The 21,612-nt window shown below is 39.5% G+C and overlaps 1 protein-coding gene and 1 long non-coding RNA gene across 2 annotated transcripts in view; one reads left to right on the top strand and one right to left on the bottom strand.

Annotated features, from left to right (window-relative positions):
* Window positions 1–3,362: 3,362 nt before the first annotated feature.
* Window positions 3,363–21,612, bottom strand: part of clvs2 (clavesin 2) — a 29,875-nt gene continuing 11,625 nt past the window's right edge. The window contains exons 6-8 of the mRNA XM_088324963.1: window positions 9,886–9,996; window positions 8,095–8,312; window positions 3,363–6,917 (exon numbers count right to left, since the gene is read on the bottom strand). Of these exons, the coding sequence (XP_088181089.1) occupies window positions 6,824–6,917; window positions 8,095–8,312; window positions 9,886–9,996 (423 nt within the window). The 3' untranslated portion in view covers window positions 3,363–6,823. The remainder of the gene's footprint in view (window positions 6,918–8,094; window positions 8,313–9,885; window positions 9,997–21,612) is intronic.
* The window catches only part of LOC148346230 (uncharacterized), a 145,123-nt gene continuing 134,408 nt past the window's right edge, over window positions 10,898–21,612 (top strand). Inside the window, exon 1 of the long non-coding RNA XR_015848272.1 lies at window positions 10,898–10,983. This is a non-coding gene — a long non-coding RNA (uncharacterized LOC148346230). The remainder of the gene's footprint in view (window positions 10,984–21,612) is intronic.

Here is a 21,612-nt window from a genome sequence, read left to right as displayed (position 1 = left end):
CTAGGGAAGGGCTAGATTGCTAGCTTAAGGAGTAAAAAGCCAACTTAATAGCCAGATAGAAAACTAAAAACTAGATAGATAGATAGATAGATAGCGAGCTAGCTAGCTAGAAATAAGGCCAAACTTTAGATTGAAAACTGGCAAAACAGGTCAAACGTCAGCTAGATAGCTTGCTAAATAGCTAAGGAGCAGCTTGATAGTTAACTAGTAAACAGGTAAAACACTAAAGAGGGGATAGATTGCTACCTAAAATAGTAAAAAGCCAACTTAATAGTTAAATAGAAAACTAAAAACTAGATAGCTAGCGAGCTAGAAAGGAGTCCAAAAATAGCTTTATAACTATAAAAGCTAAAATATTAGCTAGATAGCATTCCAGAAATATAAAAAGCTTGCTAGATAGCTTGCTAAATAACTATGTAAGACAGCTAGCTACAAGGCTAAAAAAGTAGCCAGATAGCTATTTAGCTAGCTAGAAAGGAGGCCAAAAATAGCTTTATAATTATAACGAATAAAATATTAGCTAGATTGCATTCCAGAAATATAAAAAGATAGCTAGATAACTTGCTAAATAACTATGTAAGACAGCTAGCTACAAGGCTGATAAAGTAGCCAGATAGCTAGCTAGCAAGCTAGAAAGGAGGCCAACATTTAGCTGTATAACTAGCAAAGCAGATCAAATGTTAGCTAGATAGCATTCCAAAACTATAAAAAGCTAGCTAGATAACTTGCTAAATAACTATGTAAGACAGCTAGCTACAAAGCTAAAAAAGTAGCCAGATAGCTAGCTAGCCAGCTAGAAAGGAGGCCAACATTTAGCTTTATAACTAGCAAAGCAGATCAAATGTTAGCTAGATAGCATTCCAAAAATACAAAAAGATAGCTAGATAACTTGCTAAATATCTATGTAAGACAGCTAGCTACAAAGCTAAAAAGGTAGCCAGATAGCTAGCTAAAAGAAATGCACATTTTTTTATCATTAGCTTTATAAAACCTATAAACTGGTTTGTTGTATGAATTTTTAAATGTGTCTAATACACAAATAGATTCTCATTCTCTTCATTAATGGCTTAATTTGTTTTATACTCTATTATTTTTGCCCATAAGCCCTAGAACTAAAAATAATTTATTTAAATTTCTAAAATAATTGATCATGTTATTACTATATTATCACCAGGTAAACTATGGTTAAATAGTAATAGTAAACCATAAAAAAAACATTTTACTAGAAAATCACAATGACCCGACTATTTCCAGAACAGGTCCACGGGCACCTCAACTGTCCTCGAGGGGCACCCTGGTGCCCACGGGCACCACGTTGGAGACCCCTGCTTTCGGATTATTCCGGAATAAATAAATACATTTGTTGACATTGGCTGAGCTAAATAAACAATATTCATAATAGTTATAATAACACTTAACCATAGAAACAAAGTTATATAAAACATTTGAGTGAATATTATTAATAACTTTGAAATCCACTTCAGTAAGTACACAGTCAAATGACATTCATACCAAAGATATTAAAGGGGCAGTGTGTATTATTTAGCGCCTCCTAGTGGTGAAAAAAAGCTATATCGATTCAAGTAATAAACAGAAATACATGGACTGTTATATTAACACGCATTTAATCATGTATGAGGGTCACTTAAAGGGAGATGACATAATTGTCGGCCATCTTGCTGCTACGGGTACCCAAAAAGTCCAAAAACCTTGAGTCCCCATCGTCCATTTTCTTCCTTGTGCTTTGTAGCACTTGTTTTCGGTTGCGCTACATGATAGAGTGACCCCTAGCGGTCAAATAATACACACTGTCCAATGACATCAGTCCCTGAAATATTAAAGGGACAGTGTGTATTATTTAGCGCCTCCTGGTGGTCAAAAGACCCAGATTTATTGATTAAAGTAATAAGCAAAAATACATGAACTATCGTATAAACATGCATTTTTCGAGATACCTTCGATAAAATTGGCATTTATTTTACTTAACATAACCTTAACTTAAAGGGAGATGACAGAATTGTCTGCCATCTTGCTGCTACGGGTGCCCAAAAAGACAAAAAACCTTGAGTCCCCATAGTTCATTTTCTTCCTTGTGCTTTTTAGCACTTGTTTTTCGGCTGCGCTACATGATAGTGTGACGCCTAGCAGTCAAAAAATACACACTGTCCAATGACATCCATCCCTATTAAAGGGACAGTGTGTATTATTTAGCGCCTCCTAGTGGTCAAAAGACCCGATTTTATTGATTGAGGTAATAAACAAAAATACATGAACTATCATATAAACATGCATTTTTTAAAATACCGGCATTTATTTTACATAAGTTTCACTTAAAGGGAGATGACATCATTGTCGGCCATCTTGCTGCTACGGGTACCCAAAAACCTTACGAAAATCTAGGAAAGCAATCATAAATAAATGAAAATAAAACAAATCATAAATGGTGTGATTTGGTCACTTTGAGCCTCCGTACTTTTTACCGTATATTCCAGACTATGAGGCGCAAATTGGCCATAATTTTAAAAATGCGCTTTATAATCCAGTATGCTTTATACGGTAATCCCACAAAAACATCGATAGTCAAAACCTGCAAAGTAAAAACTTTCATTTATTAATTTCTCAAGTTCATAGGCTCAAGTATTTGTGTAACAAGTAAAAGTACTGTACTTTGTATATTTTTGTTCTTAACCTTAGTACCAACAAATTATAATTTAAAAAATAATCTTGACGATTTGAAGCACAACTGTATGGATTAAGGACATGATCCACTAAACTTTACAGAATACTTTGCTGCCATCATGTGGTCATTTTATAATACTGCATTTACCTTTTATTTTTCCATTATCAAACATTTTTTGAAAAAGCACCAGGGAGCCACTAGGGAGCACCGAAGATCTGCAAATGGCTCCAGAGCAAGTTGAGCAGGTCGAGATGTCCAACTTTGTTGGCCATAAAAAGCGTCTTTCTCGGTTTAGCCAATCAGAATGCAGAACACAATGCGAAATAAAAATCAGCGAAGTAAAGAAAGCGTGATAAGGGATTACTGTATACTGGAAAATACGGTGTATACAATTGAAAATGCATAGTTACTATTAAATAATACTGCATACGATGAACTGCTCTGCCTTTAGGAAACACTTGTGGTCTTGGAGCGCCCTCTTGTGGTTAACATGTTATTTGTTTGTTGCTGAAATTAATTTTAGTGGCGAAACCGGATTTTATACTGGAAATGCACAGTTACTATCAAATACTACTGTAACTGTTCTGCCTTTGAGCAACACACAGAACGGTCTTCGAGTGCCCTCTTGTGGTTGACGTGTTAATGATTTGCAGCTAAAATGAATTTTAGTTGTGAGACCAGATGTCATCATGGTTATTTATTCTCTATGAAATAAATAAATACATTTTTTTATGACAACAACGCTCTTACTGTAGTTTTCATTCCATGCGCCTTATAGTCCAGTGCGGCTTATATATGTGAAAAAAAATCACAAATTTTGGGGGGGTACACAAAATTCGTTTTTTCTTCATCATGCTGTTTAGCGCTGGTTTACGGTGGCTCTACACAACAGAGCGCCATCTAGTGGTCATAAAAAAACACACTGTCCCTTTAATTACAGACTTTCGGTTGACAATGCAAGGGAGTGATACACGTCACTGTGTTTTTTTCTGGTGGAAAGTGAGAAATACTCTTTGTGTCTAGTAACAATCACGATTATTTCCAGGTCACGTGGAAGACATGAAGAAGAAACAGTTTTTTTTTTTTTTTTTTTTACAGCAAGAAAGTGAAACATTTTAAATGAAAAAAACCACCGACGAGGCTGATTTATGCAGCAAATAGAAATAAAAAAATAAAAAAAGCATTTGTGATAAATAAAAAAAACCAAAGGACATTCAAAACGCCGACATGTTACATTGTGTCAAAGACTGCATGTGAAGAAATAAAAGTCAAGTTTTTTTGTGTTAATGTGTTTCCTGTCTTTCTTTTAGTTAAATGTGGAATTAAAATGACAAGAGGTACAATAGCTAAGATATCACGAGTGCATAAAAACAATTTACAGAGGACAAAAACGGCCGTGAGCATTATGGGAAGTCAATCTTTTCGGTACTCGAATCTGGATAAAAAACAAACCACAGGTGGGATAATGAGATAACATTTTCCATGTACGGTCAATTAAGCCGTCTTTGCTAAGATAGCCTAGCTTGGATATCACAAAGTGGTTTACTGTTTGTTTTGGAGCTAACGTATTTTCCGCACTATAAGGCGCACCTAAAAGTCTTCATTTTTTTCAAAAGCTGACCATGCGCCTTATAATACAGTGCGCCTTATATATGGATCAATATTAAGTCGCAAAGTCTTGCAACTAAGGCAAGCAGCCGCCGACTAGATTTTTCCCCCGAAGGCCAAGTAGTCCGCGGTGTATGCTGGGATTAATTTACCGGCGTTTCATTGGCTAACCAATGTGTCAATCATCATTTGAATCGATCACTATTGGCTAAAGTTATTCGGAGGTCAAGGGGCGGATCCTTTTTATCATTTACAGGCTGGCATTGGCTTAAACTGTAAAACAAAGCCTGCAATTGGCCGAAAAAGATGTGTCAATCATCAGTTGAATCGATCACTATTGGCTAAAGTTATTCGGAGGTCAAGGGGCGGATCCTTTTTATCATTTACAGGCTGGCATAGGCTTAAGCTGTAAAACAAAGCCTGCAATTGGCCGAAAAAGATGTGTCAATCATCAGTTGAATCGATCACTATTGGCTAAAGTTATTCGGAGGTCAAGGAGCGGATCCTTTTTATCATTTACAGGCTGGCATTGGCTGAAGAGGCAAAACAAAGCCTGCAATTGGCCGAAAAAAAATGAATGTGTATAGCACGTGGTTGACGGCATACAAAAAGCATTTTTTTACTAATCTGTCTTCGTTAATATTTTATTCTCCTGGATTTACTAAACTCACGGATATAAGAGGACCATGGCTGCACATTATTATCGAACACAACGACTTTGGTGAGCTACTCTGGCTATATATTTTTCCTGTATCTTGTTTATGACTGAACTCGATGTTTCTGTGATAAGCGGTGCAGATAATGGATGGAATGGAGTGCCTATTTTTAAATTAAACTCAATTCCAAGTGTTTATTGTCATATGCACAGTAAAGTTGCGAGCGAAAAAGAAAATAGAAACTAAGGAATGGTTGGCATTTCTTGAATCCCAAGACTTTAACTTTCCGAATGATATTTGGAACGATGCATTTGAGTGACATCGTACGGACACCGCATCCGCACGTGTCTACGACACGTATTTGCGTCTTTGCAAGCTTTCGGAATGTTAAGGGGGTAAGAAGTTGGACTGAACTATCTGACCGTTTTGTCGACGCTCCCATTGTAGCGCCTTATAATCCGGTGCGCCTTATGTATGTCAAATATAGGACCAAAAACTATTTTTGGGGGGTGCGCCCTATAACCCGGTGCGCCTTATAGTGCGGAAAATACGGTACTTCGAATTAGAACAGTTTGGTATCACAATTTCCAGACCGATACAGATACCGATACTAGGGATCGATACCATCCGTGTACATCATTTTTTTTTGTTGAAGCAGGGGTCTCAAACTAGCAGCCTTTACGGGGATAGTTTTATCCCCCCCGCCTTACTACGAAAGATACATATTTTCCCACTAAATGTCGCAAAAAGTGCTACAAAGCGCAAAGGAACAAAACAAACTACAGAGACTCAAAGTGACCAAAACGCACTTGTAAATAGAAGAGAAAATAAGAGAAAACGAAAGAGGAGGAAAAATAAAAATAGAAAAAAAGAGAAATAAAGAAAAAGAAAAAGGAATAGAAAAGAAAGATTTTTTTTCAAGCTTTCCTTTTCCTCCTATTGTTCTTTTTTTCCCCATTTTCTTTCCTTTTTTATTTTTTTTTTGCCCCCTCCCTCTTTTCTTTACAATTCCTATTTCCTTTCTTTTCTTTTCTATTCCCTTCATTTCTTTCTTCCTGGTGTTAAATCCAAGAACAAAAATTTTGCGTTTTGTTCACTTTGAGCCTCCGTAGCTTGTGTTCTCCCTTGTGCTTTTTAGCACTCGTCCTCAGTTCCACTACACAATACAGCGACATCTAGTGGTCAAAAATGACACAGTGTCCCTTTAAATCCAAATCTTTCCTTCATATTGGATTTATTTCATGCCAATTTACCATTTCTTTAATTTTGGATCCCATATTCTTCTTCTTCATCTTCTTCTTCTTCTCTTGGCCAAAACAAGAAAACCGATACTAGTACTGATACATTAGAAAATACGAGCACTCGTCCATGGCTAAAACTAATCATGTTCATGAATTAGTGATTAATATTCCAATAAGTGGTCAAATATTTGGTTGAGATGACATTGTCTTTTTGAAAGGACAGTGTATAATACTTTAGCGCCACCTGGTGGTTTAAAAAAAAACTTCAGGAAAAAATCCTGGGTGAAAGAGAAATAAAATGTGGCATTTTGGTCATTTGAATCGCCGTAGTTAGTTTTCCCGTTTTGGGATTTTTAGCACTAGTTTTGGTTGCGCTACACACACAGCGACCTCTAGTGGTCATATAATACACACCGTCCGATTAAAATGTTGGTCATCGGAAATCAAAATAGAGGAGTACGCGAGAAGTAAATCGAGCTTGGTCCCTTTTGTTCTCCTGTAAAGGGAAATTTGCCGCCCTACCTCAAAGTCCCGTTTTGGGGGGAAAATCAACGTCCGTCCTCCCGTCCGTCCATCCGTCTCATTATTTGCGAGTTTAATGGACTTGAAGAAATCCGCTAAGTCCACCGTGTCGGTTTCTAGTCCAGCGATAAGAGCGGCTGCATGTTGTCTTCTTCACATTTGACTTTCTCCGGTCTCTTCAGGACGCCCGGTTCCACCACCGACTGGGACCTAGCGACATGCTACATGTTAGCATCAGAGTACAGAACTGTATTTGAAACAGTCCTTTTACTACTTTCGCCATTTTCATCCTACAATTAAAGAAAACTTCGAGCGCGCGTGAGAATTCACTCTCCAGTATGTAAGCACCGCAAATTCCGGACACATTTTAAGGGGATAACCGCTTTTGTACTTACACCTGTACATAAGCCGCACGCGCCCACATTAAAAAAATGTAACACAAACACAAAATTAACCCAAACCCGACTTTGAGTCCCGCGATTGTAACTGAATATAAAGTACTCAGTCCAAAAACCACAGCTGGCAAAATGAACGGCAAATGATACCGGTACTTAAAATTTATATTTCCAAAGGTAAGGGTGGGAAAAATATATATCCACTATTGTCCGCTGCGTCCACAAACACGTCTCACCTTTACTCCACTTCCCGTCAGCCTGCGTTTGCCCCGCCCCTTCTTTCTCATTTGCTCGTGCAAAACATCAGAATAAGTTTCTAAAATAAATACATTACAAAATATACAGTTGCAAATACATATTATACATGGTTACACATATTTACAAAGAAAAACGGTACACCGAGAGAGTTTTCAAAGCTTTAATAATAATATTATAACTTTCATCCCAAACCGTGCCTGTGAAGGGTAGCAAAACGCTACTAGGAACACGCTCGCAACACAGTCTGTTAAATAAATTATACGGTAGTTGTAAAAATCCCGGTAAACTGTCCTCATCTCCCTTCTTATAACTAACGTCATCAAAGTCGTCTTCCTTCAGTATGGGCGAGAGACTTTGTCATATAGACATCGTCCCACGCTCCCTTATTCAAAAACACTCTAGCAACACACTCGCAAGGTAAAGTTTACGTGCAGTAGCTCTTTTTCCTTCTTTATCGGACTGCACGATTGCTTTTAGCTTGAAAGCTGCGTCATGTACCTTTCTTATTGCAATTTAGATGGTGAGGATATGTCTAAGCTAATTTAAATTGTGCACAAGCTAAGAAGTTGCAGTCTTCCTCGGCGCATATATTCCAGCGGTCTAAATCTTACCTTTTGTACTGGCGGCTGTTAGAAAAATGACATGAATTGGCCGCATCACTGAATAAGCCGCAGGGTTGAACGTTTGGGGAAAAAAGTAGCGGCTTATAATCTGGAATTTACGGTAAGTAGTACCTTTTCATAGTTTTGGGTGAAAGGTCTTTGTCGTAGGATTCGAGTCCTATGTCCTGCGCTGCGTCCGGGTCGCCGTCCTCATCGTAGGCGTGCTGCAGGAGAGTCCTGGCCCAGGTCCCCATGTCGTATGGCGGCATCATCCCTCCCAGTTCCGATGGCAGGATCTCTGGATGCAGCAGTTGGTGGAGGCTGGTCAGGTTGTTGCCGTGCATAAAGATCTGAGCAGGAGACAAAAACATTAGGGGAAGGTTGTCATGTTCCTGTCTGGTTACTGGGTTTCTGTGGGTTCCTTCTCCATCCCTTCCTTCCCTCTATGTCTCTCGACTTAACCTTATTTGGTCACTTACCTTCTGGTTACATTTTCCTCCACAAGCTGCGGTCACTTGAGGAGGTTTCCCTCCTATCACGACTCTCCATTGTCACTTTTCAAACACCAGGTCACATACCAAACACTCTTTTCTTAGCTTTTTTTAAAAAATGTATTAATCCAGTGTACCAAACCCTTGCATGCCTTTCTGGATTACGAGTATCTCCTGACCAACTCTTGGAAGGTCACCTTCGCAGATTGAGTTTGTTACCTCGATACCTGATAGGGTTCTTGTAAATTTAGAATGCATCTACTACACATATTGAGCATTAGAGAGACCCTTACAGTGGAGCAGTATTTTCCTTGCTTCAAAGAGGTTTGGCAGGTAGGTATGTAGGTAGGTATATCGGTTGGTAGGTAGGTATGTAGGTAGGTATATCGGTTTGTAGATCAGGTGGTAGGTAGGTAGTTCATCGAGTAAGTTGGTACAGTAGGTGGCTTTGTTGGTAGGTAGGTAGGTAGGTACATAAGCAGGTAGGTACATAGGCAGGTATGTAGGTGGCAGGCAAGAAGGTAGGTAGGTAGGTGGGTAGGTAGGTAGGTACGTAGGTAGGTATATCGGTTGGTAGATCAGTTGGTAGGTAGGTATGTAGGTAGGTATGTAGGTAGGTATATCGGTTGGTAGATCGGTATGTAGGTAGGTATATCGGTTTGTAGATCAGGTGGTAGGTAGGTAGTTCATCGAGTAAGTTGGTACAGTAGGTGGCTTTGTTGGTAGGTAGGTAGGTAGGTACATAAGCAGGTAGGTACATAGGCAGGTATGTAGGTAGGCAGGCAAGAAGGTAGGTAGGTAGGTGGGTAGGTAGGTAGGTATGTAGGTAGGTATATGGGTAGGTATATCGGTTGGTAGATCAGTTGGTAGGTAGGTATGTAGGTAGGTAGGTATATCGGTATGTAGGTAGGTATATCGGTTGGTAGATCAGTTGGCAGGTAGGTATGTAGGTAGGTATATCGGTTGGTGGCTCAGTTGGTAGGTAGGTATGTAGGTAGGTATATCGGTATCACCCTTTGGCGACGTGAGCTGTTCAGACCTATCAACTATTTGCCCGAGGAGTAAAGCTGAATTCTTATGTTTGATGTTCACCTGTATACAAATGGATTGTCCCTTTGCTCCTTCCCCCAACAATTCTGTGAATAAAATGGGAGTTGGTGAGGTTTTGGGTGGATGAGAATCAGGGCTAGAACTGACTACATCTCCTCATGAGCTAAATGAATGTCTCTTATTGTGTGTTTTACTCAGAGATGTAAGGTGATAGACCAGACACTACCTGATTTCCCATCTACCCAACCCTGTCCGTATGAAGACCTTAATACTACACTGATCTGTGTTTCTTCACTGTGCTTCTGCACCACCCTGAGTGGTTCCTAGACAAAGGTCGCCCACAGGGGAGAAAAACGAGACTCATGTTGGACTACTTGCTTACCCGCTTCCTGGTTTTGTCCTTGAGGAAGGGCCTGATGACAGTGTAGAGGGCGTGGATGTACCATGGCTGGTTCACAAAGTGGATTCCCCCGAAGCGGGCGGGAAAACTGTCCTGCAAGCATGGTGCGAAAATACAAAGACAATATAGTTAAAGACATCCATTAAGATTTATGGTTAATACAGTGTATATAATATAAAATATATATAAACTTGAAGCCAAACTCAATGAGTTGGCCAAAACCAGCTCATCAGTGAGTCTGACCTGGCTCATGAGGACAGAATGTGAACTGCAGTTCTTCACAACTAGCGTAAATTCCGGACTATAAGCCGCTACTTTTTTTCCCTAACTTTCAACCCTGCGGCTTATTCAGTGATGCGGCCAATTTATGTCATTTTTCTAACGGCCGCCAGCGGCGCTCGAGTGTTGCTACCATTAACTGCCCTGTGACAGACACAGTTTGGGATGAAAGCTATATTATTATTATTATTAAAGCTTTGAAAACTCTCTCGGTGTACCGTCTTTCTTTGTAAATATGTGTAACCCATGTATAATATGTATTTGCAACTGTATATTTTTGTCATGTATTTTTTTGTATTTATTTTAGACACTTATTCTGATATGTTGCACGGGTGAACGAAAAATGAGGGGCGGAACAAACGCGGGGTGCCGAGTTTGAGTGGGGACCGCTAAAGATGAGGGACAGACAAGGAAAGAAGAGAGGGTAAAAAGTTGGTTAAAGAAAAAGGAGTTGAGTGAGTAAATGTGTTCATCTGATATATTTTTCCCACCCTTACCTTTGGAAATATACACTTTTTTCCCTGGATTACTTTCAACGGGACCCTGACTCTGCAGGTCTGCATCAAACCTTAAGTACCGGTATCATTTTCCGTTCATTTTGCCGGCTGTGATTTTTGGACTGTGGACTTTAATGAAGGACATTTAGTTTCAATCGTGGGACTTGAAGTCGGGTCTGGATCAATTTAGTGTTTGTGTTACAATTTTCTAATGTGGGCGCATGCAGTTTATATACAGGTGCGGCTTGTGTATGTACAAAATCGGTTTTCCTCTTAAAATGTGGTGGGTGCGGCTTATAATCAGGTGCGCTCTATAGTCCGGATTTTAAGGTATTAACGAGGGGGTGGGTCAAATTGGCCGAGCTTTTCATCTTTTTCACCTATTGGTTTTACAATTGTTTATCACTGAGCAGGGTTGGGTAGGGTTACTTTAACTGGATTACTTTCAATTAATTCTCCGGAACCCTTTAAAGCACAGGTGTCAAACAGGCGGCCCACGGGCCGAATCAGGCCCGCTAAGGGATTGAATCCGGCCCGCGAGACAACACTCAGAGAAGCGCAAGAGAAAAACAAGCTGCAGTTTGAAATATGTCAACCTGATGTTGCCAAAGCCAGGTGCCTCTCACAAAGAGACTGTACTTGTATTTATTTCCTGCTTCCCACACATGGGTTCATCACTACCATCAAATCATAACATGTACAGCCTGGCGGTGCTTTAGTATATCCTCTACATCACGGGTGTCAAACAGGCGGCCCGTGGGCTGGATCACGCCCGCTAAGGGATTGAATCCGGCCCGCGAGACAACGCTTAGAGAAGCGCAAGAGAAAAACAAGCCGCAGGTTGAAATATATCCACCTTGCACTAGCCAGGTGCCTTTCACAAACGCTGTACTTGGATTTCTCTCTCACTCTCTCTCTCTCATCCTTCCTTTTTCTCTCACTCTCTATCTCTCTTTCACTCTGTGTGTCTCTCTTTTTCTCTTTCTTTGTTCCTCTTTCTCTCCGTGTCTTTTTACCTTTTTTTGCTCTCTTCCTTTTTCATTTTTCTCTATTTTCTCTCTCTCTCTCACTTGCTTTCTCCTTCCCTCTTTCTCTTTTCTCCTTCTCTTTGTATTTCTCTTTGGATTTTGTACTTTCTCTCTTTTTTCTCCTTCTCCATTTCTCATTTAATCTCTTGTGTTTCTCTCTCTCTTTCTCCCTTTCTCTTTTTCTTTGTCCTACCCTCTCTACTTCTTTCTCCCTTTTTTTCCTCTAATCTACTTCTCCGGCCCCCGAGAGAATGTTTGTTCTATCATGTGGCCCCCCGAGTTAAAATGAGTTTGACATCATGAGTATTTCAGTTTTTGTATCACAGGTTCCTTTTGAAACGTAACGCCCGCGATAAACGAGGGTTAGCAGCAATACATTTTCATACACAATGCCTACTGGTATGAAAAAACATCTCATCTCATCTCATTAGCTGCAACCGCTTATCCTCAGTAGGGTCGCGGGGGTGCTGGAGCCCATCCCAGCAATCATCGGGCAGTGGGCAGGGGACACCCTGAACTGGTTGCCAGCCAATCGCAGGGCACACAGGGACAGACAACTCATTCGCTCATTCACACCTATGGACAATTTGGACCGGCCAATTCACCTGAAATGCATGTTTTTGGAATGTGGGAGGAAACCGGAGTGCCCGGAGGAAACCCACGCAACCACGGGGAGAACATACAAACTCCGCACAGGAAGTCTGGAGCTGGATTTGAACCCACGACAGGTTCCCATGACATGAACTGTGCCGCACAAGCGCTAACCACTGCGACGCCGTGCTGCCCATGAAAAAACATATGGCATATATTTGTAGGTATTTGTGTGTTCATACACCGATTGCTACATATGGCAGAACGGACTCATTTTTTAAGCTTAGGAACTTTTCCAAAAGATTTTTCAAGCAACATTCTGTAATATCACTCCTCATTTAGTGTTTACTCTCATCAATAACACAAAAGTAATGTACTTTGTGTACGCAATTGGTCCTCTGTACCATCTCGCCTTGCCAACTTCAATACGTGGCCAAGATTTGAACTCAGAATCCCCGAGTCTATTTGCGCCCTTTTCACTTTCTGTCCCTCTTTCTTCAAATAAACCTGCCTCCCGAGTACTCTGGCGCTCTAATTTCACTATTGTTTACCTCATTCATTGTGACTTGTGTTCAAGATGCAAATATAGGACACTGTGCCTCGTTCCTCTATTTGAAACTCAAGACAAGAACAAGAAGAAAAACAGGCGTAGCTGCTTCCTGGCATGCTATGAAAGGATTAGTGCACCAATTTGTTGTACTGCTGGATTAGATTATGAGATATAATCTGGAGGTCTGCAGGAAATGATCGGCGCTCTATTTTCTGGGCCTGATGCCCGGAAGAACAAGTCTGGATGAAGACAAGAACATTTTCTGGAAAATACATAAAAAGATCTGTTTAAATCCAGTGGGGTGCACAGACACTTTTTGTAAATTTCAGTGTTTTTTGTGCAATTTTCTCCTAATATTTTTAATTTGCTGTAAAAAAAAAAGTACACATGCTGCACAAGAGTTAATGGTGCAACTTTTCCAAGAGACTTTGTCAGCCATAATTTAGCCCAGTGAAAATAGTAATGTTTTGAAACCTCAGAGTGTTCATTTGTAATCAAAAAATAAATTACGTGCCTATGTATGCCGTCGTGATTCATCCCAGAGATTTATTCTGTAGCGTGTCCGAATGAAATTCGTCTATTAATCAATCAGTCAATCGGAGAACTTTATTTTAAAAAAAATCATCAGGAAAATTAGGCCTGTCACAGGACCTGCCTTTGGTGACCAATGACCTCACCGGCATTCAAAAGGGCAGGCGCGAAAGCCTGCTCCCTCTCTCTTTCTTCAAGGACAACGGCCCATAACTGGCCTTTGCCCCTTTGGACAATGGGGACAAAGAAAGGCGAAGCCCAGGGCCTTGGCCCCCTCGGCGAGGAAGCCTGCCGCACTCCAACCCCGAGGCTTGGATTGCCCATGGATCTTTCTCTCCCTCTCTATCGTCTGAAAGCAGCAGCCGATGAAATCGGAATGGGAGAGAGGGATCTTGTATTCAAGGAAAACATTTTCAAGGTTTTTGTTCGACCAAAGGTAACCAAAGAGAAAGATTTTGAAACAAACCGTTTTGTGCTAGGCATAAATAATATTATTCTGACACGCTATGAAATGATTCCTGATCTATCTTAAAATCGGAATTATTGATCAGTACTTTCAACCGCTACTGAATACTCCCCTTCCTCCACCCCCTCTATATCATTGGGAGTTCTCTTCTTAACAATGTCCTTTTTTAATTTTCTTGCTTTGTCTAATTTTTTTCCTTTGCATAGATCAATCAATATCAATGAACTGCAAAGTCAATAATTTACAATCTAAAATACACTATGTTTTGAGAATTGCTGCCTAGAATGCCTATAGAATAAAATTAAACTTTATTTTGGGGACTAATTATGGTGGGAAAGCCGATGGTCTACTCAGTAACCACCGAATTAGGTTTTAAACCCTAAAAATATCATTTAAAGCAATTCTCCTTACATAAATATATTGTACACACAAAATAATAATTAAATAATAATAATAAAATAATGATAAATACCTAAATAAAGCATAAAAACAAACAAACAATATACTGTATATATATATATATTTTTTTTTAATTTTACAAAAAGACACTTTTTAAGGAGAAAGGGAAGCACTCTTGCACAGGTAAGAGCACTCAGGGGAGGCAGGGGAGGCTATGCCTCACCCGTCATCATGGGAATATAAATGTAAAATAAAAAATACAATGAAGATATTTTTTGTTATTCTTTCTCATTTAACTTCACAATTTTCTTTCAAATTCGCGGAATTTTCACATACCGAGTGAGGGACGCAATTCTCAGAGTGAGACATGCAATTCTCTTGCCTCATGACAGAGGGCGATAATGACACCAAGGATTTTGATTCGGCACACAGCTCAGTTAAACTAAAACGATAATATGCTAGATTTTATATAATGCTTTCTCGCTCTGCCAATCAAATGATTATTAAGATGTGGATTTATTTATTAAGAGTAAAATAATGTACCTGTGGTACATCACTGGAGCAAAAAATTGGTTGAGAAATACTGAGCTTAACTCAAACTCGTTTTTAGTTGCTTACACTGACCTGTAAACTTATACTCATTGGAAACAGCTATGACTTTAAATATCATCGACAAAAAAGAATAACGTTATTGTTTTAAAATGATTAAACACTTGTAGCTGGCAAGTGTAAAAATAGACAAAAAACACTGCAACATCACTGAACATCACTCTCTTGCACCACCTAGTGTCTGTGCAGTTAACACACCCAAAGCACACAAAGTGAAAAAGACTAACAAAATAACATCCAGTCTTCCCAACACACTATCTAAAGAACTACTGTATATTGAATGGGAAATAGATATGGTGGGGCACAGAAAAACCAGGTGGGGAAAACCACCCGAAGAGACTCCATCTACACAGGGAGAGCTAACTCTCCTTTGATCCTGGCCTGCAAATTACACGTGTACATAAATGATGTTATATGGGAATACTCCTTGCTAGGTTCAAATTCATGAGAATGTGCTCGCATTCTCAAGAATCCCACCAGTCATTCAAGAACTTGTCAAAAGTGATTTTGATGGTTTAAGTCCAAAGGCCATAAGTGGACTTTTCTTGCTGAGAATCTATTTTGGGATGTTTGCTGCAGGTCAGCGCAAAGTTTGACAGGAATAAAAGGTGACAAGTACCGGGAGATTCTTCCCACAAGTGTGGCAAAACAACCAGGTTGAGAAAACGTATTGCTCACTGCCAGAAGTCTTAACAGAAAATTGAGAAGAAACCAAATAGAGCAAAAGAAGGACAACTTTTATATTTCTACGCGAAATATTTTTGTTCTGCTGCTAGTTCATTTTGCTTATTTTAATTTTCCAATTAGGCTGAGTTTGTGTTTGTTGCCGTGATAGTTTTTTTTACCGTTGGCTCTCAGGTATCCTGGACGCCTACTGCATGTTTTCAGTAAGCCAGCCTCACGTTTTTACGTCGATCGGTCCTGATTAGCCATTTTTAGCAACCGGCTAGTGTCCCGGCAGGTTTAGCCCCTCTGTGTGTGTTATTTTTGCCAGTTGGCCCCATTTTGCCTGCTCTCCATTTTTTGTACCCTTGCTGCACACATTACCGAGGCATTCTTCACAAAAACTACCAAAACCTAAAACACTCAAACGCTATTCGACTAATTCACATGTAAACTGATATGGTGACTGGCTTGCTAGGCTGCTGATGTCCTTCACATGAACTCAAAGACGAGAGACTGTCTTCAAGATTCATTATCTCTGAAAATAATTGGAATATACCGATGACATATAGGTATTATGCAAAAAACACATACTATTTGAGTATCCCTTTATGCTTTTTATTTTTGTTTAAAATCGTATATTCTTTTTAATATGGATGCACCAAAATAAAACAAAAGAAAAGGAAAATTCTTAAACCTTTGCTGAAATTGCTAGGAGACAGCAAAACAACCCAGAGGGCGCCAGTGGACCCATTAGCTGGAGGATTGCCCACCTGCTTTTCATTAACTACACTGCAGATATGACTGTGCCAACAGCAGAAGCTGTTGGGTCATTGTTTTCCATGTTGATGTCCTGCCTGCCCTCATTTAACAGAAATAGCTAATCCGAACAACCGATCAATAAAGGAAATTCTTAAAAATCATCAGGGGTATCCAAACCTTTTCATTTGACTGTATATGATCCTTAAATTTGAACAGGATCTTTCAAAGTAGAATTTACTTGTTCTATTGGCAGATCGTTTTGCTCATTTTAGGTACCCATTTTCTTATTTTACTACACTTTTTTATTTTCATTTTCTTCTTTTTTTACATATTTTGATCTTTATTTTAAATATACATTTCGGGGAGTGTGCTTCCAGCTTCACACTGAAAAAAGACCACTTAAAATTGAAAAGAAAGGGGGAAAGAAATTGTAAAATACTTTGGTTGTTTTGGTTGGATGGAACTATATTTTCTCATTTGTGCCGTGTCTGTAGTTCTTCAATTAGAGCAAAAACACTCATAATTTGTTAAAATATAAATTTAAAAAGGTTCATGCAAGGCCACATTAAAAAAAATATATATATCTCTGACCTGCTTTTTTTTCAGCCTGACTTTGAACTTGAAGATATTTAGTTAAAAGCTTTTTTTCTCTCCAGGCTACACTTTAGCTCCTCCAAAATAAAAGATTCTTTCAGAACTGCTTTAGTGCAATTTTGTGCATCTTTAGTCAGATGGAAAGTGACAGTCCTCTTTTTTAGTATCAAAATGCACCGTCAGTCCATTGCTGCTCTCGATATGTCTCCAAGGGACATTGTGTATTATTTAGCGCCTCCCAGTGGTAAAAGAAACGTCAATTATTAAGGAAAATGGATTTAATAATAAGTAAAACCGATGAACTATCATACAAATGTGATTTTTTTTGGGGTCAAATAATTCGTACTGTATTCTTTCTTGTGTAACGCACATTCATGTATAACGCGCACCGCTAATTTCTTGGTATAACAATTTTTTTAGCTTTATCGTAGCTCAAATTGTGAGTGATAAACCTCATTGAGAACGCGCAGCCATGATTAAATCATGTATTAACAACATAAACTACAAACACAATACCAACATAAAATTTACAATGTATTTATTTAATATCCTTCAAAGTCTGATTCCTCATCAGATACACCGTGGGCGGCAGTAGCTTAGGAGGTAGAGGTTCGATTCCCGGCTCCTCCGAGTAAAATGACGGAGTGTCCTTGGACAAGACACTGAAACCCTAATGCCCCCGATAAGCAGATAGGCGCCTTGCATGGCTTGTTGCAGTAGGAACTCCAATCGGTCACAGGACACACCTCCAGTGACTGATGACATGAGCTGCATTTAAAAGCACAGGCGGAAATTGCCCCATTTACTTTGTGCCTGGCTTGCCTTTGCCCCCCTGGACAATGGGGACACAGAAGGCTAAAGCCCAGACCCATGGCTTCTCAGCAAGGAATCCTGGCGCACGCCAACCATGAGGCCTGGATCGTCCGTGGATCAGTCCCTCCCAGTCAATCAGCTGGAAATTCCACAGGATCAATCTCCAAAAAGACAGAAAGATCTGGCTTTCTTCAACGACCATATGGCCTTCCCTCCTCCATGGAAGGGTTTTGTTTCAAAAGGTAATACGGGAAAAAAGATAATGCAACAAACCGTTCTTGGACACGCAATGAAGTCACTCCTGATCCGTGAAATAAGCTGATTATCTTAAAATCAGACTTATTGGTCAGTACTTTCACCCGCTACAGAATCTCTCCTCCCCCTCCTCCTCTTTAAAACTGCGAGTTCCTTTGTCAACAATCTCCTTTGTTCCATCTTTTTATTTGATTTTCTTTGCCAGGTAAATAAATCATAGTTTGTTAAGAATATAACCACGTTGCATTATTTATTAGTGTGTGTATCATCATTTAAAGCGCTTTGGGAGGTCTTCATTGACTTGAAATGCGCTATATAAATGCAGACCATTTACCATTTACATTTACTATCATCAATATCAATAAACTGCAAAATCGATAATTTGAAGCTAAAATAAAATATGTTTAGAAGTTTGTTTCCTTTAGGATACATTGACACTGTACTTTGGGGACTAATTTGAGTGGGGATCTTGAGCACCATCTGCTGTCCGACTGGGTAACCACTGAATTAGATTCTAAACCGAATAAATATAACTTAAAGCAATTCCCCCTACATATCTATAAGAAAAACTTTCAGTTTTCTTCATTCTCCAACATTCGTCTCTGCTACCGTAAATGAAAATAGTGTGATAAGATAAAATCAAATGGCTTTTCATATGTCAACTATATCAGTGCTGGTGAAGTGGTTAGGACTCGGCGCTCTCACTGCCTCAACACGGTTTTGACTCACATTGCATCCATTGTTTAGTGGTCAGCAAAATTTTGACTGATCAACTATTGCACAAATATCGTAATATACTATTGTAAAACCTCAAGTAACTTACCCAAACTTTGAGTTTATTTTTTAGGTAAAAAAAGTGCTCTATATATGAATATTTATTTTACATAACATGAGGCTCATCTGGAGGGAGCTAACATGATTGGCTGGCATCTTGCTGCTAACGGTACCCATAAAAAAACAAAAACCTGGTCAAGGAAATGAGTCTGTATCTTGTTATCTCCCTTCGGCTTTGCAGCACTAGATATTGGTTGCACTACATTATACAGCGACATCTGGTGGTCAAATATTACACTGTCCTTTTAAGTGTTGTTTTTTTTTATGCCTTTGCATTTAGCGTACGCTAATTTGTTCATGCTTCTGTATCGTCTGCTGTCAACATTATTTTTAGAGCCGTTTGGAATCATCAATTTGGGATTTTGTCTCTTAAGCGCTTGGCAGCTACGCAAATGGAATAAACGGGAGAGCGACGGAGCGATGCGAGAAACATCGCCGTGACGACAAAAGGCAAACCCATCTGGAGGAGAGGCCGGAGCAGACATTTGGGCCGTCGGGGCGGTTGCCATGGAAACGGCAGGAGGGGAGGAGAGGAAGTGGCGGGTGGCGACGTTTTGTGGATGGACAAAGGGATTGCGAATCGAGTCAGGGGACGTCAGCGCCTTCTCTGGCTGCTGAGGGGCGTTCGGCAGGAAAGATGGAGTGATGGGCAAAAAACTGCCGAGATAGCTGAACAAATACAAAGAGAGAAAGAGAAAAGGAGAAAAAGAGAGAGAAGGAGAAAGCAAATGAGAGAGAGAGAGAAAATAGAGAAAAATGAAAAAGGAAGAGAGCAAAAGAAGGTAAAAAGACAGAGAGGAAGAGGAACAAAGCGGGAGCTTTAAAGCAGAAAAAAACAATCTCACCGGGGCCGGACCAGTAGGTTAAAGAGAAAGAAAGAAGGACAGAGGGAGAAAAAAAAATAAAAAGAGAGAGAAAAAGAAAGAAAAGGAGAGAGAGAACAAAGGGAGACAGTAAGAGAGTGAGAAGGTAAAAGAGACACAAAAAGAGAAAAAGAGTGAAAGAAATAGAGAAAGAGTATGATACAGACAGAAAGGTATAAAAAAGAGAAAAAAATAAAGAGAGAAAAAAGAGAAGGAAAGAGATGAAAAAAGAAAGAAAAGAGGTGAGAAAGAGAGAGAGAAAGATCAAAAGAAAGAGAAGAGGAAAAGACAGAGAACCAGTTAGAAAGAGTGGGCATGAAATAGAGAGCAAAAGAAAGGGAAAGATAGAGAGTTAGAGTAAGACAGAGAGAGTGAGAGAAAGGGAGAGAAAAGAAAGTGAGAGAAATAGATAGGGAAAAAATAAAGATGGAAGGGAGAATGAGAGAAAGAAAAAATAAAAGAGTTAGCGAAAGGAAGATAAAGAAAGAGACAGAAATATGACTACAGTTGCTTTGTGAGTGGTACCTCGCTTGGGTCACATCAAAAGGAGATATTTAAAAACTACAGATCATTTTTCTCTTGTGCTTCTCAGTGTTGTCTTGCGGCCCAGATTAAAACCCTTGGCGGGCCTGATCCGGGCCGCGAGCCGCATGTTCGACACACGCACTCCAAAGGTATTCCCAAAATCTAAGACATGCAAAATGTGAGAAAATAGTACATGATTTTTGCATAATTTGGATATATTTCCAGGGTATATTCCAATTATTTTCTGGGATCATGCATTCGTCTTTGACTTCCTGAGCCGTGACATCATCAGCGTAACACCGGCACCCTAGCAAGCCACTTTGTTTACGTGTTAATTAGTCGAAGAGTTTATAAGTGTTTTAAGACGAGTTTTGGTAATTTTGTGGAAAATACATAGGCGTTTTTTCGCATTAATGGAAGAACAAGTGTTATTTATTTGGCATTTAATCCCCACATTGGTTTTTAATAGGCGATTACTATTTTAAAGCCTGAAAAACGTTAATTCAGCTCTCCATTTTTTGTTAATGAGGTGTAAAGTGAACATTCGAAATAGGTTTCACTCCCACGTACATTTTCAAATCCTTTCACGACGTTGTAATCCAGCGGGATTACGACTGGATTGGAGTGTATCCTGCACTCTTCTCACCGGCCGCACTCCCGTCGAGGACAGATTATTCAATAGAGTTATTATCTCAACAAAACCAGGCAAATGTGGCTTTGAGTGAAGGTACGAAGCAAAGACAATAACAGAATAAGAACTCTTTTTTCGACGGTGGTGCAAAGTGGGGATGTCAAAGGTTCAAATCCATACGGTTATTCCCGGTGTGAATTTCGAATGTTGTGACATGTTTTACTAGGAGGACAATGCATGCTGGCGAAGCGGAGAAGGAGTACAAGGCAAGGATGGTGATCCCGAGGCATGTGGCCCACATGCTATTTAATGAAGAAACGGATATTTCTGCAACGTCACAATGAACCCGAAGAAGAAGACGAGGACTCAAGACCAATGTTCCCTGCAATTGTCCAGGGGTCTGAGCGTTCTCACAAAGTCGGTGAGCAACGCTTGAAACAACAGTGAGCAACCATAATCCTCAAGTGTGGCAAGATAATTCATTATCAAACATGTCCAAAACTTGACATCAAGTTACATTTTGCTGAGTTTCCGGCAATGCAAAATGATTTTTCTCTTTTGAATGAATTGACTCATGTACTATCGCAAAGGTTGCACGGCCTACGTCGTTTGTTCTTACAATTCTTTCACAAGATATCCATTTCTTTTTATTTCCTGATATATTTTGTCGCATAATATTAACATTTTGGGGGGATTATTTAGTCGGTTGTAAGATACAGAACTGTACTTAATCACATTTTTGAGTGGAAGTACAATGTTGGCAACAAGATTGACTTGATATAATTGGAAATTATTTGAATGCAACACAAACTTTCTTTT

The sequence above is a fragment of the Urocampus carinirostris genome, chromosome 20, assembly GCF_059441175.1.
Source record: "Urocampus carinirostris isolate Australia breed hairy pipefish chromosome 20, RoL_Ucar_1.0, whole genome shotgun sequence".
Taxonomy (NCBI): Eukaryota; Metazoa; Chordata; class Actinopteri; order Syngnathiformes; family Syngnathidae; genus Urocampus; species Urocampus carinirostris.
Note: the sequence above shows the minus strand (reverse complement) of the source record. Positions and strands in the feature narration are given on the sequence as shown.